This window comes from Cinclus cinclus, chromosome 5 (assembly GCF_963662255.1).
Source record: "Cinclus cinclus chromosome 5, bCinCin1.1, whole genome shotgun sequence".
In the NCBI taxonomy this organism is placed as follows: Eukaryota; Metazoa; Chordata; class Aves; order Passeriformes; family Cinclidae; genus Cinclus; species Cinclus cinclus.
The window spans coordinates 72,427,908-72,445,689 of NC_085050.1; the positions used below are offsets into that span (position 1 = coordinate 72,427,908).

At 61.6% G+C, this 17,782-nt stretch overlaps 2 protein-coding genes across 5 annotated transcripts; one reads left to right on the forward strand and one right to left on the reverse strand.

Annotated features, from left to right (window-relative positions):
• Positions 1–1,564: 1,564 nt before the first annotated feature.
• BTC (betacellulin) lies at positions 1,565–5,498 on the forward strand. Its single transcript, XM_062494036.1, has 5 exons — positions 1,565–1,637; positions 4,326–4,421; positions 4,698–4,815; positions 4,955–5,101; positions 5,393–5,498. Exons 1-5 carry the CDS (start codon positions 1,565–1,567, stop codon positions 5,496–5,498), a joined length of 540 nt encoding a protein of 179 aa, XP_062350020.1.
• A 3,671-nt stretch (positions 5,499–9,169) lies between these two features.
• Positions 9,170–15,095, reverse strand: GC (GC vitamin D binding protein). 4 transcript variants are annotated; one of them, XM_062494040.1, is made up of 12 exons: positions 13,717–15,095; positions 12,533–12,602; positions 11,960–12,092; positions 11,653–11,864; positions 11,358–11,490; positions 11,154–11,248; positions 10,748–10,877; positions 10,438–10,640; positions 10,048–10,180; positions 9,835–9,932; positions 9,486–9,618; positions 9,170–9,405 (listed from the first exon to the last, which is right to left on the reverse strand). In XM_062494040.1, exons 1-12 carry the CDS (start codon positions 13,823–13,825, stop codon positions 9,352–9,354), a joined length of 1,503 nt encoding a protein of 500 aa, XP_062350024.1. In that variant the 5' UTR covers positions 13,826–15,095; the 3' UTR covers positions 9,170–9,351. The 4 variants fall into 4 exon arrangements, with proteins under 4 accessions (XP_062350024.1, XP_062350022.1, XP_062350023.1 ...); XM_062494038.1 differs by having other exon boundaries at positions 9,835–10,180; XM_062494039.1 differs by having other exon boundaries at positions 9,330–9,618.
• Between the last annotated feature and the right edge of the window lie 2,687 nt (positions 15,096–17,782).

The following is a 17,782-nucleotide window of genomic DNA, read 5'->3' on the forward strand; positions in this document are numbered from 1 at the left end:
ACCGAGGGCTGGGCTGTGGTAAGCCCGGAACACCCTGAGGGTCACCAGCCTTGGGGTCCTGCTACCACCTGCTGGTCACCTCTGTCTGGTCCTCCCCGCGTGGGCGCTCGCAGCAGAGCAGGGGACCTGGCCGGGGAGAGATCCTTTTTTGGGGATGACTTCTTCCAGCCCTTTCCCATCGCTGTCAGAGATTGGAAACCATTGCTTCTGGTGACATCTGCCCCGAGGCTCCGGCTCTTTTACAATCTCTTTAAAATGCTTTTCCCCACCGGTTTTAATCCAGATATGAAGGATGCTGGGGGGGGGGGGAACTTTTCTTTTGGTGGCCCCTAGGATTTGTCTTTTTTTTTTTTTTTTTTTTTTTTGCCTGCTCCCTGACTTAGCCCACACCACCGGGATGAAGCCAGCTTCTCATGGGTGGCCCTGTGCCACATACAGGTGCCAGCTGCCAGTTTTGCTGGTCTCACCCAAGCCTCCAGCCGAGCTTTTGCGCCATCCTTGTGGTCTATCACACTTCGACTGTTTTCGGGGGGCCGCTGGCAGGGACCGGGGGTGGCCGTGAGCTAAGGAACCGGTGTGCCAGAGCTTGCAGCAGGAATTTTTGGCCGTCCAGAGCTAAGAGAGCTTGCTCACACCCTGGCCAGCGGCCAAATGGCATGGCTGGGTGGCTGCCAGCACTTGCATTAATAGTTGCCAGCTTGTGGTTTGAGGTCACCCGTTCTTTCCAGTCTCATTTCCACCTTAATTCGCGCCTGTCAGGACGCGGGGCCGGGACCAGCTCCACCGCCCCTCTCTGCCTGCACCCCTCTCGGCCGGGACAACTTCTGGAGCTTTGCTCAGAGCCAGGACAGCGCCAGCCCATGGCAAAGCATCCCTGCTGAGCAACTCCAGATGGCAAGAGGGGACACGACGACGTCTGGGGCACACCTTCAGCACTGTGGGTCTCTTCCGTTCCTCAAGATGTCACTCGAGGGACCAGAACCATCCTCCCAACAGATCCCAAGGCCCGCGTGCAGAGGCTGTGCAAAGGCACAACCCCTTGGAGAATAATTTGGAGCTGCCGTCATTCCCTGCCAAGGCCCTTGGGAGGGTGTTTTATAGCCGCTCGTTATGAATAAATCTACTTTTTCACAACAGGCTGGCCAGGGATAAATGCTTTGGGGAGGTGTGGCTGGACTGGGGCGCACGCCCTCTGCCCCTCTGGAGCGGGGATCCCTGGAGCCCTGCTTGGAGCCCGTGATGGCAGGATGGGGGATCTCTCTCGCTGCCCAAATCCTCAGGGATCTGGGGTGAGGCATCTGCTTGACGCCTCGTGGCAGGCCTGGCCGGTGCGAGGTGGGACACGCGTGGGTGGGACACGCGGGGGGGGCACCGCCAGACCGCAAGGGATGGCTCCGGCGGGGTGGGAGCCGCGCAGCTGGAGCAGCAGCAGGAGGAGGAGGAGGAGGAGGAGGAGGAGGAGGAGGAGGAGGAGGAAGAGGGCGGTGGTGCCAGAGCGGCCGCCCCCGTCCCGCCCCTCCGCAGCTGCCGGGCACCGGGCACCGGGCAGGCGGCGGCGGAGCGCATGGAGGCGGCGGCGGCCCCGGCCCCGGGCGGCGGCCCCGGTACCCTGCTGCTCTGCCTGGCCCTCGCCTCCGGTAAGCACGGGCGTCCCCCTGCCCCGCCACCTGCCCGGGATACCCAGGGGCAGGCAGGGTGTTCCTCCCTGTCCCGGCCCCGTGCTTCCCGCCCCTGCGCGGTGCTCCGCGTCTCAGCCCGGTGTCGCCCCGTGTCCCGGCCATGTCCTCTCTCTGGTCCCGCTGCTTCCCAGACTGATGATCCTGCACCTGCCTCCCGTTCCCATCCCGCTGCTCCCTCCTGTCTGTCCTGGTGCTCCCCCATCCCATCCTGCTGTTCCCCTGGTCCCGTGCTGCTGAACCCTTGTATTCCCCCCCTTACACTCCACCTTGTTGCTGACCCTGTCCCGTCCCAGTGTTCATCCTGGTGTTTCTCCAGTCACATCTAAGTGACACCCTGTACTCCCAGGACAGTCCCATCCCAGCCCTTCCTCCATGCCCAGCCTGGTGTTTACCCAATCCTGTCCCTGGGCTCCCCCGTGTGCCCGCAGGTGCCATCCGGGAGCTCCCCACAATCCCAATCCTGTGCTCCTCTCGCCCTGAATCCCTGAATCGCTTGGGGCCAGCATGGCGGCCAGGATGTCCTGGCTGGATCCTGGAGCAGGACTGGGATGCTTTTACCACCTGTTGATGGGACACTGCTCCTGGGTACCTGCGGACCCACAGCCATCCTTGGCAGTGCCAGGAATGTGGGATGCCGGGGCCAGGGGGGACCAGTACCTATTCAGCTAGTGTGTGAGCATTCCCATGTTAGTTCCTACGTTTTTGGGAAGCAGGAAGCTGCAGACAGGTGTCTGCTCATGGCTGCCAGGAAATAACCACATAGGCTGGACAGCTGACACCCTCCTTGGCAAAGAGTGCCTGCACTGGGATTTCAGGGGAGCTTTTCTCTCCGCAGGGACAAGTTTGGGTTTGGCCCTTTGGCAGGGCTGGTGACAGCATTTGGCAAAACCTGCCAAACCTGTGCTGGCAGGAGGAAATCAAGGGTAGCCGACCTGTCTTGGGGCCGGTGTGACCCCTGAGACCACGGCAATGTTCTGGCTGGTTGCTCTCCTACAGTTTGGGCTTTCCTGGGAGAGCATGGGGGTGTTAACAGCAAAATAATCCAGTGTTTGGGATACTTTCCTGGGTTATCTCTGGCTTCTCAGGGAAGGGTGCAGCCCAAGATAGTGGAGCCAGTCTCCCCTCGCGTCAGAGAGATGAGGATGTTTGCACCTGCAGCTTCTGGGTGCCGCGATCCGGCTGTGGGTGGGCACGGCCCCCCTCCCTCTGGAGCTGGCACTGCCACCAGGGCGGTCCTGCCAGCCCGGACGGTGCCACAACTCCGCATCTGGTTGCAATAAGGGCGGGGAGCTCAGCTTGGTGGGGATCTTTCCATGCCGAGCTGTGAACTCGGTCACCGGGAGTGAAGTCAGCCTCCCTCCCTGTCCCGCCGCGTGCCCACAGCTGGATCCCGGGCTGCAGCCGCCCCATGGCTCATCCCTGGCTCCCGCCAGGCAGCTCCCACCCTGCGGCTGGCCCCGCTGGGGCGGTGGGCTCCCTTTCCTCCCCGCCGGGCTCTCTTGGAGCGCTGTCACCCGCAGCGCGTCATTACCGCAGCGGTGGCTATATATAGCCAGGAGGGACGTGTGTGCTGGGAATGTCCCTGCCATGGGATGGGAGGGGACTCCGGAGGCTTGGCTGGGCAGCTCCCACCGCTGTTTCCAAGGTGCCGAAGGGACGGATGAGGAAACAGGTAGCAGGAGACGAATCTGCCAGGGTTTGGCAGTGCAAACTCTCCACTCGCTGGGAAGCCTCAAAGCGCATCCATTCGGGATGGCAACAGCCCCTCCTCGGCGGGAGCCGCCCGGAGCCCTGCCCGTCAGGCAGGACCTGTCCCCGCTTCCTGGGTGCCACCAGGGCGGGTGAATCCCTGGGGAGGGCCGGGCGGGGAGCGGGGCCGTGCTGACTCAGGGCTGGTATGCCAGCGATCCGGTTACCGCCGCCCCGACGTGCCGGGCTCCGCCGCCTCTCGCTTTCGCCCCGTGGCCACGGGGAGCGTGGTGGCCCCTTCCCCGGCCCAGGTTGTGCGGGGCTCCAGGGAGACATCAGAGCACCTTGCAGTGCCTGAAGGGGCTCCAAGAGGACAGCGGAGGGACTTGTCACAAGGGCACGGAGTGACAGGACAGAGCGGAACGCCTTCGTACTGACAAAGGGCAGGTTTAGATTAGATATTGGGAAGGAATTCTTCCCTGAGGGTGGGGAGGCCCTGGCACAGGTTGCCGAGAGAAGCCGTGGCTGCCCCGTCCCTGTAAGTGTCCAAGGCCAAGTTGGACAGCGTTTGGAGCGACGTGGGATAGTGGAAGGTGTCCCTGCCCATGGCAACAGGACTGGAACACGATGAGCTTTAGAGTTCCTTCCAGCCCAAACCGATCAGTGATTCCATGATTCCGGATCCCTCCCTGCATCCTCCCTGGGCAGAGGAGCAGCTGGCTGGGCTGTGTGGTCCAAACCCCACCACTCTGGCTCCCAGACCTCCGTGCTAGGGCGTTGGTGGGTGGAAGCAGCAGGCGGGGACCGGCTTTCCCTTTTCCCGGCCCTGGGGAAAAGCTGATGCTGCCAGTGGAGGGGGGCCGTGGGCGCAGCTGCAGGGCCCGTTGCCAGCGCCCTTCCTGTCGCTCTAGGGGGGTGCTGGGGGTTCCCCCCTGAGCTGCCTCCGCTGCTTTCCAGGCTTGGCGTTCTTCAGCTGCGTGGGCGCCGACACCAACGTCACGGCCGGCCACGGCACCGAGGGGCTCACCTGCGGCACAGGCAAGGGATGCACAGGTAAGGGATGCACAAGGGATGCACAGGTAAGGGGGTGCTGCGAGGGGGCTCGGGGGAGCCGGGGGCGTTGGGAGGGAGCGGGGGAGCAGGCCGGGATGGTGGATGAGCGGGTGTTTTGTCTGGCGTAGCCGTGTGGCATCCCTGGGTTGGGAAGCCAAGGACACCCATGCTGGCAGCCGGTGGCAGCCGGCCAGGCTCGGAGCTGCTGCGGGATGCTGCTGCCTCTGGGCAGAACCGTCACCCCTCTGAGGGAATCTCCGTCCTTGGCACCCCCAGGGAACGGGACGCAGCTGAGGCGGCAGAGCCACTTCTCCCGGTGCCCGGAGGAGTACCAGCACTACTGTGTCAAAGGGAGGTGCCGCTTCCTCGTGGCCGAGCAGGCACCGGCTTGTGTGTAAGTCACCCCCGGTGGGGACAGGGCGGCACGGCGTGGGATGCTGAGCCCGTCCTCCCCGGGAGAGCAGCAGGAGGGGGGCACGGGCACCACGGCAGCTTTTGGGACCGCCCTGTGCCTCCCCTGTGCCGCGGGGCAGGTGCGAGCGAGGCTACACCGGGTCTCGCTGCGAGAGGGTGGATCTGTTCTACCTGCGCGGGGACCAGGGCCAGATCGTCATCATCTCACTGATCGTCGCCATCGTCACCCTCATCATCCTCATTGTCGGCATCTGCCTCTGCAGTCAGTACGTGGGCGGCAAGGGAAGGGGAAGGGTGGAGCGGGCAAATCCTGCCCGGCTCTCCTGGCTCCGGGCAGGTCGAACTGGGGCTGCCCCGGTGGGACATGGTCCTGCAGGTGTTGGGAGGTGCCTGGGACATTGCTTTGGGGCTGGAAGCCAGGTGTGATCCCACACGGATCTTCTGCAGGGTAAAAGTGGAGGGAGAGGGAGGAGCATGGCTGCCATGTCCTCTTCTGTCTCGTTTTGTTTTGTTTACTTTCGTTGATTTTTAAAAATTATTTTCCCTCCGCTATCAAGCCACTGTCGGAGGCAGCGCAGGAGGAGAAAGGCAGAAGAGATGGAAACGTTAAACAAGGATTCACCTTCCAGAAGTGAAGATGTGCGGGAAACGGGCATCGCGTGAAGGTTCAGGGGAGCGGGGGGGGTGACCGAGCCGGTGTGACGGGAGCCCCGCATTGGGGTGGGCGCCGAGGCCGACGGGCTCCGTTCTCTCCGCAGGAGCTCCAGGTACCTGCTGGCGGGTCCCGGATGGCAGCAGAGGCTGGCTTCACGGGCAAGGGCTGATACGTGCGGCGGTTTGAATAAAGGGGTGACGGAAAAGCTGTCCCCGTGTCGCCGATGTCCTTGCGGGCGCGGGGGCCGCTGCCGGCGGGGTCTGCGCTGCCGCACCGCGGCCGCCAGACGGCGACACTGAGCTGGTCGGGCAGCAGCCTGCCGTACCCGCGCTGGCCACGCGAGGGCGACACAACCGCGGCGCTCCCGGTGCCGCTCCCGGTGCCGTTCCCAAAGGGCTCTATCGGGCTCGAGCCCCCGTTCTGGGCGGCCTGGCGGCTGTGCTGTAGGTGCTGACATTGCCGCCGCTGCTACGTCTCCCTGCAGGGACCAAACCGAGCTCAGCGTCCCCGGGCGTCCTCCCGGTTCCCGACGACGGGAGGGAGCCGGGGGCGCCTCGGTATGCCGGCGGGCAAAAGTGATAGAAAACAGATGAGAACCGGGGCTGTTTGCTCCCGTTTCCCCGCGCTGCGGGCTGGGTAGGCGCTGCTCGGGGCTGCGGTCCGGACCGTGCCCGGGCAGCCACCGGTGCTGGTTTGTCTCCCTCCCGTCGGTGCGGGACCCTCTGGGGCTGCCCGTGGCTCTGACAGTGGGGTTGGGCACTGACCCTCTGCGGGGACAGCAGCAGCAGGAGCATCCCGGGATGCGGCCCGGTGTCCCTGGTGCCTCCCCACGCTGTACCGCGGGAGGTGTGGATGCGGTGGGGCCGCGGGATCCCGGCAGCTCCCAGTCCCCAGCAGCTCCCAGTTCCCAGCACGGGCCCGGTTCCCGCTCGAACCGTGGCCCGGTGACCGGCCCTGGGGGCTCTGCATGCCGCGTCTCCCAGCCCGTACTGGGCAGACTGGGAGCAGGCGGAGCTGGAGTCTCCCGGAGGAGCCGGGGACCCCTCCTGATCCCGAGCTTCGTTCTCCCGGCACGGGCACCGGCTGCTTCTCTGCCCGAGCAGGACAAACTCCTCCAGCCTGGCACTGGCTTTGCCAGAGACAGGACGCGCTCGAACTGGTGAGTGTGGGAGCAGCTGCTGTGGAAACTGGTTTGCACGCTAAGGTCCAACCCTTTGTTCCTGCCCGGGGTCATCCTCACGGGCGGATGGATGCCTGGGAACTGGAGCTGGCAGCGTCAGGTGCTGCCATAGGGGCTTGGGGGCGGCTCTGGGGCAGTGTGAAGCCCTGCTGTGACTGAAAACCTTCTTTTTTCAGCTCAAACTGCGCCATGGTGAGAGCAGAGGCCACCCCGGGGATCTGCATTAGCTCTTCCAGCCCCATCGGTGGGACAGTGATTCCAGCTGGACGCGGAGGGCGATGACCACCACGGTGGTGCCAATCCCTCGGGAGGTGTTGGTGTCCAAGCGATGCCACGTGGCTGTGGAAGGCTCGTCCCACTTCCCCGGCAAGGAGCACAGCCCTGAGGTGCCTAGGGACAGTATTTTGAGAGCCAAAACAAACTTCACCAAGGTTTAGGATGGGGAAATGGATTCTAGATTCCATGCAGCTGCTGAAAGCCCTGGGGTGAGCTGAGTGGCACCAGCAGCACCTGTGAGCTGCTTCCACCCCCATATAAATGGCTGTTTAGTCCCAGACTGTGCTGGGTCTGCCCATGGGGAGTGGAGCCGAGAGAAAAATGTGTGTTGTTCCTTTTGGGATTGTGCTGCACGCAGTCTGGGAGATAAATAAAATTAAAAGAAGGTATGAGCCTTTTTCTTGTCTGTTTTTTTGGTTGGGTGAAGTTGGTGGTTGGGTTTCTGCTGGCCAAAAAGGGCTGGGAAAAGCAAGCACTGGGAAATCAGCGGCCCTGCAAGTCTCAGGGGTCGATAAAACTCATACTTTCAGTCCTTTTGTGATGCTTCATGGAGCATTGTCCAGGTAAATGTTAGAGCTGTTTTATTCAGTGCTGGGTTTTCAGTGCCTCTCGCTGTAATTCTCACTGGGCTTTTCCCATGGCGGCAGCCTTACATTCCCCGGTTGTAAAGAAGTGATGCTTCCCTGGATGCCACCCTGGAATTCCTGCTTTAACCTGACGAGTTCCTGGGGAGGGGACGAGCAGACAGGATGTGTTGCCTTCAGAAATAAGGCTAGGGGCTTAAAAAAACTCCACACAACTAAGTCAGGAACTTTGTTGCTTCCTTCACATTTTTGGGAATGGATTAGAGAGGTGGTGGGATGAAAAGGCGGGAGGTGAATCCACCTTGTGGGTGTCACGGTGCTGAGGGCAGGAGGAATGAGAGCTGGAAAAGAAAATTATTATAAAAGAACAAATAAACTTCCCTGGTGCAACAGAGTGGAAAAGCCAACTGGTTTATGCCCAGGCTGGCAAGGACAGGATGAAATCCCTGGGGAGGTGATGCTGGCTGGCATCAGGCAAGAGCAGTCTGAACTTTCCAAGGAATGTGGTTTTTGTGAGAGGACTGTGATTTGTGTTGTTTCGAACAGCAGTTGAGAATTTTTGGGAGGCTTTTCTGCCCCATAAGCAGTGATGGTGTCACCTGGCAGAGATGTCCTTGGCTGGTTTAATGGCATTTCTCCAGTTCTCCTTGGAATCCCAGCAGGTCGCTGCAATTGTCAGGCCTTACCCTGCGTATCCGGAATGGAAAGGATGCAGACCCGAGTACAGGAATGAGATGTGGGTCACTCACCCCAACAGAATGAGATGAAACCCAACTTATTAATTGGAGAGAATTAGCAATAGATACAAAACTGGGAAATTAATGTTTCGGAAAATAAATGCCAAAGGCAGGCTGTAACACGAGGGGAGTGGGTGGATCCAGTGCCTTGGCATCAGTGGTTTTGCTGCTCCAGTGCAGCAGGTCCAGTCCCAGGTCAGTGGGATCCTTGGGGAAAAAAAATAAGCTAACTAAAACTAAGTTGTCCTTTCTGTCTAGTTCTGTACCCAAAAATAAGAGGGGCTCTGGGAGATGGACAAGGACTATGCCAGCCAAATCTATGTTGTTTCTCACACTACAGGGAAAGCCAGCAATGCTCCAGGAGCTTCCAGGGTTCCCTAGAATAGGAATGAGCCAGCCTGAACGGGGAGTTCTTCTTGGTTTTGGCTCTGTTTTATTACTCTGGTTCATCTCTGCACACCCAGGTGTCCTTATCTGCTTCACTTGTTGTACACAAGGATTCCACATTTGGGCTCGGGAGATTTTCTTGTTTTTTCCTGGTCTGGCTTTGCCATCCTCCTGCATCCCAACCTGGGGTTTCACCCCCGAAACCCCGCCCGTGCTGGGAGGGCTCACCGGGGCAGGGGAGGAGGCTGCAGGGGAAGCTGGGGGTGCCCGGGTCCCCCCTTTCAGGTGATGTGCTGTTGTTTCCAGGTAGCTGCTACCCCAATATCCACGGACTGCTGTCTTCGGGGGGGTGTTTGATGAGTGCTTTCCCTGGTTTTGATTAATTTTTTAGAGCTTTAGCTCCCAGGATCAGGGCCGGGGACTCTCCCTGCCCGTGGAGGCGCAGCTTTGCCACCCTCCCCACCGCCCCGAGTGTGCCCGAAGCCTTCCTAGCAGCCGTGAGGGAACTTTTCTCGTCTTTATTTTGACTGCAGGGTTACAAGGGAGGCAGGGAGCTGCGGGCTCGGTGACGCCGTCCATCTGCCGGACGCCCTCCAGCCCAGCTCCCTGATGCTCCCTTCCCATGTCCCCCATTCCTGCGTGTTCCCCGAGCTCAGCCTCGCCGTCCCCCTCCATCCCTGCCGCCGGCTCCGGGCCCCTATCCCAGCAGGCAGGACTCCTCATTGCACACTTCTCCCAGCTCCGAGCTCACCTGGGAAAGGAGGGGAGAGCCGAGGGGCAGCCCCGGTGCGGGTCTGGCCCCGCAGGGGGCGGGAGGGGATGCGGAGGTACCTTGGAAGCGCAGAGGAGCGGGGGAGAGTCCGGGAGGCAGCAGGTGGAGGCGAAGGACACTCGCTGCTCCAGGAGCTGTTCCAGCTGCGCCGGGCTGGCCTCGGGCTCCGCCTGCTCCAGGGTTTCCCGCAGCCTGCGGCGTGGGGAGCCCGGTTACAGCGGGAACGGCCGCATTCCGGACCCACGCGGCTTTTGGGGAGCCGGGATGCACGCGCGGATGGCTCTGTTTCGCACCCTCGATGTTTTTGGAGGAATTCTGCTTGCGCTCAGTGGTCCAGGTGTTTTTTTAATTGTTTGTTTGGGTTTTTTTGTTGTTTTTTTGGAGGTGGGGGGGAAGGCAAAGGCTTACCTCTTCTTGAACTCGAGGAAAGGCAGCTTGTGGTAGTGCCCGCAGAGCTGGTTGGCCTTTTCCAGGAAGGGGAACAGCTCTGCTTCTATCCGCTTGCGCTGGGGATGGATAGAGGGTGGGAGTCAGCAGGCTGGGAAAAGCCTCTGCGGGGATTTGGGCAGCACCGGGATGGGGGGAAGCAGGAGAAGCCCCCAGAACCCCCGCACCACTGACCTTGCTGTCCAAGCAGGCGGAGGGGTCCTTGTTGAAGCAACATTTCACCCGAAGCTTCCTGGAGGAGTCGTAGAGCCTGGCGAGGAGGGCCTCAGGGAGGCAGGGGTGCCCCCGTGCCAGCTCAAACAGGAACCTGGAATGGGAAACGAGCAGTGACACGAGTTTGCATTATGGCTGCTGCTCAGAACGGGATGGGGGCCGCTTTTGGCATCTTTGCACCGCCCCTGGGGCTGCCCGGTGGCACAAATTGCCCTGAGGGAATTGAGGATGTCCCGCTGGTTATCCCCACAATAACCTGAGCACGTAACAGGGTCAGGAACCGGTTGGACTCTGTGATCTTAAATGGTTCTATTCCATGACTGCGCCCTGGCTGCCGTGGGTCCCGCTCACCTGGTGGTGTGGACAGCCCCCTCCTTGCCACACAGCTCCTTGTTGGTCGGCTCATAGGCCTCTGGCAGCTTGGGAGCCGGCACTGGGAGCATGGTCAGGATGCAGAAATGGTTTTCCATCAGGTTTTTCCCCTTGCAGCAGTCGGCGAAGCGCCTGTCCCTGGCTGACAGCGCGGTGCAGACTTTGGCCGTGTGCTCCAACAGCTGCAGAGAGGGACCAGGGTATGTGCGGGTCCCCTCAGCTCCCTGACATCCTGCTGGGACTCAGGAGCTGTTTTGGGATGGGCTCCAGCCCCCCCTCACCCCCCCACCTTCTTCTGCATGCAGTCCTCGGCCACGGAGTCACAGCACTGGGAAGACAGCTCCGCAGAGTCTTTGGCCAGGGGGAGAAGTTCCTCAAAGGACGCAGTGGGAATCTTCTGTGCCAGCGAGGTCAGGTAGCTGGGAAGCGCAGGGTGTGTGGGGTTCAGGGAGCTCGGATCCCTCTTCCCAGGAAACAGCTCCAAGCAGGGGTGTGGGAGGAAGGGGATGGGGAGTGCAGGGCTTGCTCTGCACCTGTGCTGCGCATGGAGCAGCTCCAGGGATTTACACCACAATTACAGCTGAATGCTGTAATGTTTCTGAATGCTGCTTGCCAACAGGATCTGCAGCAAGAGAGAGGAACCCTCTCCCAGCCTAGCCCCCATTCCAGGATGGAGAGGCCATTTCCCCCTGTACCTGAAGCTGAATTTGTCCTTTCCGTACGCCGAGAAGCGGGAGCAAATCCGGTTTGATGTCAGGGTGAGTAGGGAAAGGGTTTTCCTCTCCAGTTTCTGCCCCAAAAAGAGAATGGAATTGTCCTCCTCTTCCCGGGGCCATTAGTGCAGGTCTTGCCTGGCTTCCCAGGGAGTGAGGATGGGGGCGAGCCCAAAGGGGTCTCACCTCCTTCAGGAAGCAGGAAGCGGGTGCAGAGGAGATGCAGCAGGTGGAGACCATGGAGAGGAAGGTCCTGGTGGAGGCCAGAAGCACAGGAAGGGGAGCCTGGCTGTAGCTGCTGGCGTACTCATAAAGAAACCTGCGGCAGAGGTGGGATCAGGGGATGGGGAGCATGAGTGGGGTTTGGAGGTGTTAGGATGGGAGCCCTCTCCAGGTACCAGGTCAAGCTGTCAGCTCATGGCACTGGCCAGTGGCAGCACCCGCCTGGGCTCCGTGAGATGCTCTCCCCACCCTGGCTCACCTATCGGCAAATTCCCGGGGATCCTGCTGGAAGGCCTGGCAGAGTTCCTTGTCGGAGGGCTGGAGGTAGCGGGGCAGAGGCTGGGGTGGGTGCCGGAGGGCAGCCAGGCACAGCTTCTGCTCCAGCCCCTTGTAGGCACAGCACTCGGCTGTGCCGGGATGCGCCGGGAAGGGCGAGTCTGCTCTGCAGGATTTGACTGACAGTGCCGTGGACTGCAGGAGGGAGAGGAGGTTATGGCCGTCCCATCCCACCCTATCCTATCCCAGCCCCGGTTTGGGGTCCATTACCCATTTTTGGTCAGTCTCACCCTGTCATCGTAGCAGGAGGGGTCAGCCCCGTCGGCGCAGCACGTCTCAGCCAGGGAGACCATTTCCCGGACGAGGTGGCTGATCTCCTCGAAGGTGCCATTGGAGTATTTCTGGCTGTTGGCAATGATGGTGCTGGGAGCAGGGAGCAAGGACAGGGAGAGCCGGGTGAGCCTTTATCTTCAATCAGAACTCATGCTACAGCACTGTTCTGCCTAAATGGGTTTTACCGTGTTGGCTGTGGTACTGCAGGAAATAACAGCATATTCCTTGGAAAACAGCCAGGAAAGAGCTGGAACAGCTTCCAGGCTGGGGGCTGCCACTTACAGGGGACTATGTGTCAGCTCCGTTAGATTTCTTAATTATTTAGGTACTTAATTGGTTTTGAGGAGTTCAACAATGAATTCAACTGTTTTCCTGCTGAAAGCAACCAGAGTCCAGGGGTTGAATTTAATCTCCCCCTTTTTGATGAACTGAATCTATCTTCCCTTTTCCAAGATTTCAATTTACTGTTTTCTGTTCTTGACTCAGGTGTCAAGCATCCTGGGAGGGCACCAGCAGCAGGAGGTACCTACAGGGTTCTGAAGTTCTCCTTTCCCAGCTTCCTGTACTCCTGGCAGACTTTCTCCTGGAGGTAAGGTTTCCCTGAAAATGCAGGAGAAGGGGGAATTGCGAGTAGAGAACAAGGAATGGTCTGCCACCACAGAACTTGCTGCTCTATTGACTTGAGGGTTGTTCATTTTTTCATTCCATTACTTAATTTTCCAAGTAGGATATGGTGGTCCCTGGGGAGATGTTGGGACAGCTGGGCTGGGAGAAGCATCCTTGGTATCCAGGCTGCTGCTCCAGGGCTGCAGGTGAGGAAGGGGACAGGGAGAAAACCCTCACTGGAGCTGGGACAGAGCCACAGGTAAATCATATGGCAGTTTTTGAGCATGGAATATGTGGGGTTGGTTTTTCTGGCAGGGCTTGGAAACCAAGAGGGCTGGGAGCTCTGGGGGCCAGCTCCACGGAGCAGCCAGCAGTAGAAACATTCCCAGCAATGCTGTCATCCCTGGAAAAAGGCGATCAATTTGTGTTCCAGACTCTGTGGGGTCAGACTTCGGCACCAGCAGGGTAAACACTGATACCGGTGTTTCCTGGGATTACAGTGTGGGGCAGGGTCACCCCCACCACCTCCAGGGGTTTGGGCCATGACCCCGAGGGTCACAATCTCTGGTGGGAGGGGAGCGGTAGGGTGAAGGGAGGGGGTTGCCAAAAAAGGGGCAGCCATGGGAAAGTCAGGTCTGTCTCCTGGCAGGAACGTCAGCTGTTGGTCCCAACTTAAGGAATTTCTGTTCACTTCTCTAAAGCCATGCGGGAGAGGTATGTTGTAGGTGTTTTTTTGGCAGGTGGGTGATTGCCTGTGGAGCTGAGAAAGCAGCAAAGGGTGGCAGAGCATTGTTTCCATCGGGAGGTGAGTTTTGCAGAGGAATGGTGCTTGTTGGGGTGGGCAGGAAATCCCGTTTTTCTTTAGAAAGAGAAGGAGCTGATCCCTGCAGCTCTGTCGTCTCCCCCTCCCTCTTCTTCCAGCATCACCCCACAGTGGCATCCTGGATACCACACCACCATCCCACCCCTTCCCTTTCCTCTCTGGTCCTGCCCAGCGGTTTGGCAGCAGCCTGGGAGAGGGGAGGCCACTGAAAACCCCTGGAACAGGAGCCCCAGCCCCTTGCCCCTCATCCCAGGGGCCAGCAAAGCACCAGGATCACAGCCTTACCTCTGTGCATCGCGTCTGCAGCAGCCAGGAGCAGCAGCAGGGCCAGAGCTGCCCTCATGTTGGAGCTGGCTCCTCTCCTCCTGCTGGGAAGCAGCACGGGGAATCCCATCCCTGCGTTTTTATGGAGGCAGTGTCAGTGGCTGGGACAATCATTAATCCCAGAGGGCAAGCATCCTTGGCCTGCCACCTGGGGCCTGGGTGCCAGCATCTCAGAAATCCAACCAGTTTCAATCATTAACTTGGAAAACAGGAATGGGTGGCTGTGAAACCTCAGGATCTATAAAGGATGGTGGGAGTGAGGTGGATGACAAGAGGAGAAAAAGCATTCAGTGTACCCCGTGAGTTGAAAGCTCTGTGTACTCGGGACAGTTTGTGATCCTGAGGAAGGAGACACTTGTTTGTTTGTTTTTTTTTTTTTTTTTATGTCAGCACACCCAACCTGCTGGTGCTGCTGGAAAACGCAGGCTGTTAGCCTCAGGAGCTCAGCTCCAGCCTGCACCTCAGCCCCAGAAGTGTGCACCAGATGTCATTCCTGCCACTGCTGGGTTGGGGTCTCTGGCTTTGCAACCCCATCCCAGATTTCTGCTTGGAGTGTTGTAGAGTTCTCTAGGGTCTCTCTACAGTGCGGCCTTCCCTTTGTCCCTAGAAAAATGAAAACTCATGGTGTTATCATCTTCTAGAGTCCTAAGACAAGCCCAGGCAGAGGAGAAGATCCAGCTCAAGTGCTCTTCCCTCGTCTTGCCAGGGAAATGGGTGAGAGGGAAGCAAAGAGAGGGGGATGGGGACCTAACTGCTGCTGTGAGACCCCTAGACCCCAAATGTCCTCAGCCTCCCCATCCACCCTACACCGCCCTTGAGACCAGATGTTCTTTAACACACCACATCCCCTAGAATGAGGACCAATGTGGTTTTTACTGAAGAGTCCAGCTTTTTATCGCAGTACGCTGTGCAGACAGGGAGCTGCAGCTCAGGACCAAATCCTGCCGCCAGAGGAGATAACAATGTCTTGTTCGTGATGTTTTATATGGGTAAGGTGCAAATAAGCAAATAAGAACTCATGGTATGGGCTCGTTTCCTGGATGTTTTAGGTTCCTGTCACACTTTCATGTCGTGGCCGGGCAAGATGGGGTGGGGGCCAGCGCCCACAGCCGCGCTCGGGGCTGCGGGAGGTCGGGCCGCCCCCCCAGACGCCGGTGCCGGTCCGAGTCCCCGCATCGAGCCCGGTCCTGGACGCGGCTCCGCGTCTACACCGGGGAACCACAGCCGCTCTCCCCGGGTCGGCTCCCGCGGCAGGAGCGGCAGTGCCGGACACGGCCCCAGCGCCCGTCCTGGAGCGGATCATCCCACTCGGGGCGTTCCCAGGCCTGACACGGAGAGCGGTCCCGATCCCGACTTGGTCCTCCCGAGGGCGAGAGGCGGCAGCGCCCGGGAGCCCCGGCGGACCCCGGCAGGAGCCGAGTCCCCCATCCCAGCTCCGGCTGTGAGCTCCAGCACCCGCTCTCGGTCAGCCCCGTCCCGGCACCGCAGCAGGAGGGGGCACCGAGTCCAGGCTGGGCTTTGCCCGGTCCCGGCCCGGTCTCAGCACCGATCCGCCCTCGGTCCGCCAGCCCCGAGAGCCGCAGCCCGCCCGCCGGGGCAGAGGCAGCGCCGAGCGAGGGCCCCGAGCCACGGCCCCGGGACAGCGGAACCCCCGGGGGGCGGGGGGCCGAGAACGGGCGGGGACACGGGGGGAGAGCGGCACAGGTGTGCGGGGCGGGGCCGGGCTGCGGGGCCGAGCGCTGCCGGGGTCCGCCGGGGGTCCCGGGCGGTGCCGCCGCTCTCCCGGAGGGTGAATCGGGATCGGGATCGATACCGGGATCGATACCGGGATCGATAGCGGGATGGGACCCCGCAGGGCGCCCCCTGGCGGACACGGAGCGCGGAGCGAGCGCGGCGCCCCCGCGTGGCCGCGGGACAGCGGGGCCGAGGGGGCGGGGCCACTGAGCGGGTGGGCGGGGGCACGGGCCGCGGGGCGGGGCCACGGGCCGCGTGCGCAGAGCGGGACAACAGAGCGCGTGCGCGGCGCGGAGCCGGCACAGGTGTGAGCGGGGCGGGGCCGCAGGTGCGTGGGGCTCCAGGGCGGCTGCGCGGGGCGGGGCCGAGGGCATTTAAACCCCGGAAGCCGCCGCCGCCGACATTTTCTCCCCGGCGCTCGGAGGTGTGGGCTGCGGCCGCTCCGGGCTCCCTCGGGGGGGGCCAGGTGAGGCTTTTTTTTCCCTCTGCTTCTCTCTCCTTCTGTCCATTTTCCCTCTCTGCTTCTCTCTGCTTCTGCTTCTCTTTCCTCTTTGCTTCTCTCCTCTCTTCTTTCCTCTGTTTCTCTCTCCGTCTCTTTGCTTCTCTTTCCTTCCGCTTTCTCCCCTTCCTCCCTTCTCCCTCTACGCTCTTCCCCGTCTCCCTCCCAAAGCGCCTCCCCTCCCTGCCCCGCTCCCCACCCCAACCATCTCCGTCCCTCTTTCCTGCCCCCTTATTCCCCCCTACCCAACCCGACCCCCCCTCTGTTACCCCTCCAGCCTCCCCCTTTCTCCCCCTCCTCCTTTCACCCTCCCTGCCCATCCCGACCCTGCCTCTCCTTATCCTCCCCTCCTGCTCCCCTATGCCCCCTCTATCCTCTCTGTCTCCCTCACGCCCCCTTATTGCCCCTGTCTCTCCCTTCTCTTGCCTCTCGTCTCATCCACTTGATCTCTCTCTCCCATGTCTTGCCTCTCTTCCCCTCCTGATCTCTCCCTTAACCCTCCTGTCTGTCACTTTTCATCCCTCCTGTCTGTCCCTTCTCATCCCTGCTATCCTTTCCCTCTGTCCCTTCTCCCTCTGTCTTTCCCCCCGCAGCCGCGGGGTTCGGGGTGCCGGATAATAAAGCCCAGAGGGCCGGAGCCGGCGCCCCTCCCTGGAGTCCCCCAAAAGGGGCCGGAGCCGCAGAGAGCGGCTCCCCCCAGCAGATTCCAACACTGCCCTACACTGCCGGGGTTCCGGCTTTCCCTACATCACACTGGGGGGGGCTGGGGGTCGGGGTGGGCCCCCTCCTCAGGAGGGGGTGCTGGGGTGGGTGGGGGGGTTCGGGATGGTCCCCCTCATTAGGAGGGGGACCGGGGGGGAGTGGGGCAGGCGGGGGTGGGAGGGGTCCCCTCCGGAGGAGGGGCCCCTGGGGAGGGGCGGGGGGCGGGCCCCCTCCGGAGGGGGGGGGTCCGGGGTGGGAGGGGCTGGGGGGGGTTCTCCCCCCCTGGCTCTTCCCCCCCGGGACCCTCCCCCCCGGAAGGGATCCGCCCCCCGGGCTCTCCCCAGGACCCCTCCTCCGGACGGGACCCCGGGGGTGAGGGGAGGGAGGGGTGGGTGGGGGGGAAGCAGAAGGGGTCACGTCACTCTGCACCGTAATTCCACATTTATGACAAACACCAGCACTCTCCCCCCTTCCTAACCCCCACCCGCCCCTCCCTCCCCTCCGGGGTCCCGTCCGGAGGAGGGGGTCCTGGGGAGAGCCCGGGGGGCGGATCCCTTCCGGAGGGGAGGGTCCCGGGTGGGAAGAGCCAGGGGGGAGAACCCCCCCAGCCCCTCCCACCCCGGACCCCCCCTCCGGAGGGGGCCCGCCCCCCGCCCCTCCCCAGGGGCCCCTCCTCCGGAGGGGACCCCTCCCACCCCCCCAAACCCCCACCCCCCCCGGTCCCCCTCCTAATGAGGGGGACACCCCTACCTATCCCCCCTCCCTCAGGACCCCCTCCTAATGAGGGGGACCATCCCAAACCCCCCCCACCCACCCCAGCACCCCCTCCTGAGGAGGGGGCCCACCCCGACCCCCAGCCCCCCCCAGTGTGATGTAGGGAAAGCCGGAACCCCGGCAGTGTAGGGCAGTGTTGGAATCTGCTGGGGGGAGCCGCTCTCTGCGGCTCCGGCCCCTTTTGGGGGACTCCAGGGAGGGGCGCCGGCTCCGGCCCTCTGGGCTTTATTATCCGGCACCCCGAACCCCGCGGCTGCGGGGGGAAAGACAGAGGGAGAAGGGACAGAGGGAAAGGATAGCAGGGATTAGAAGGGACAG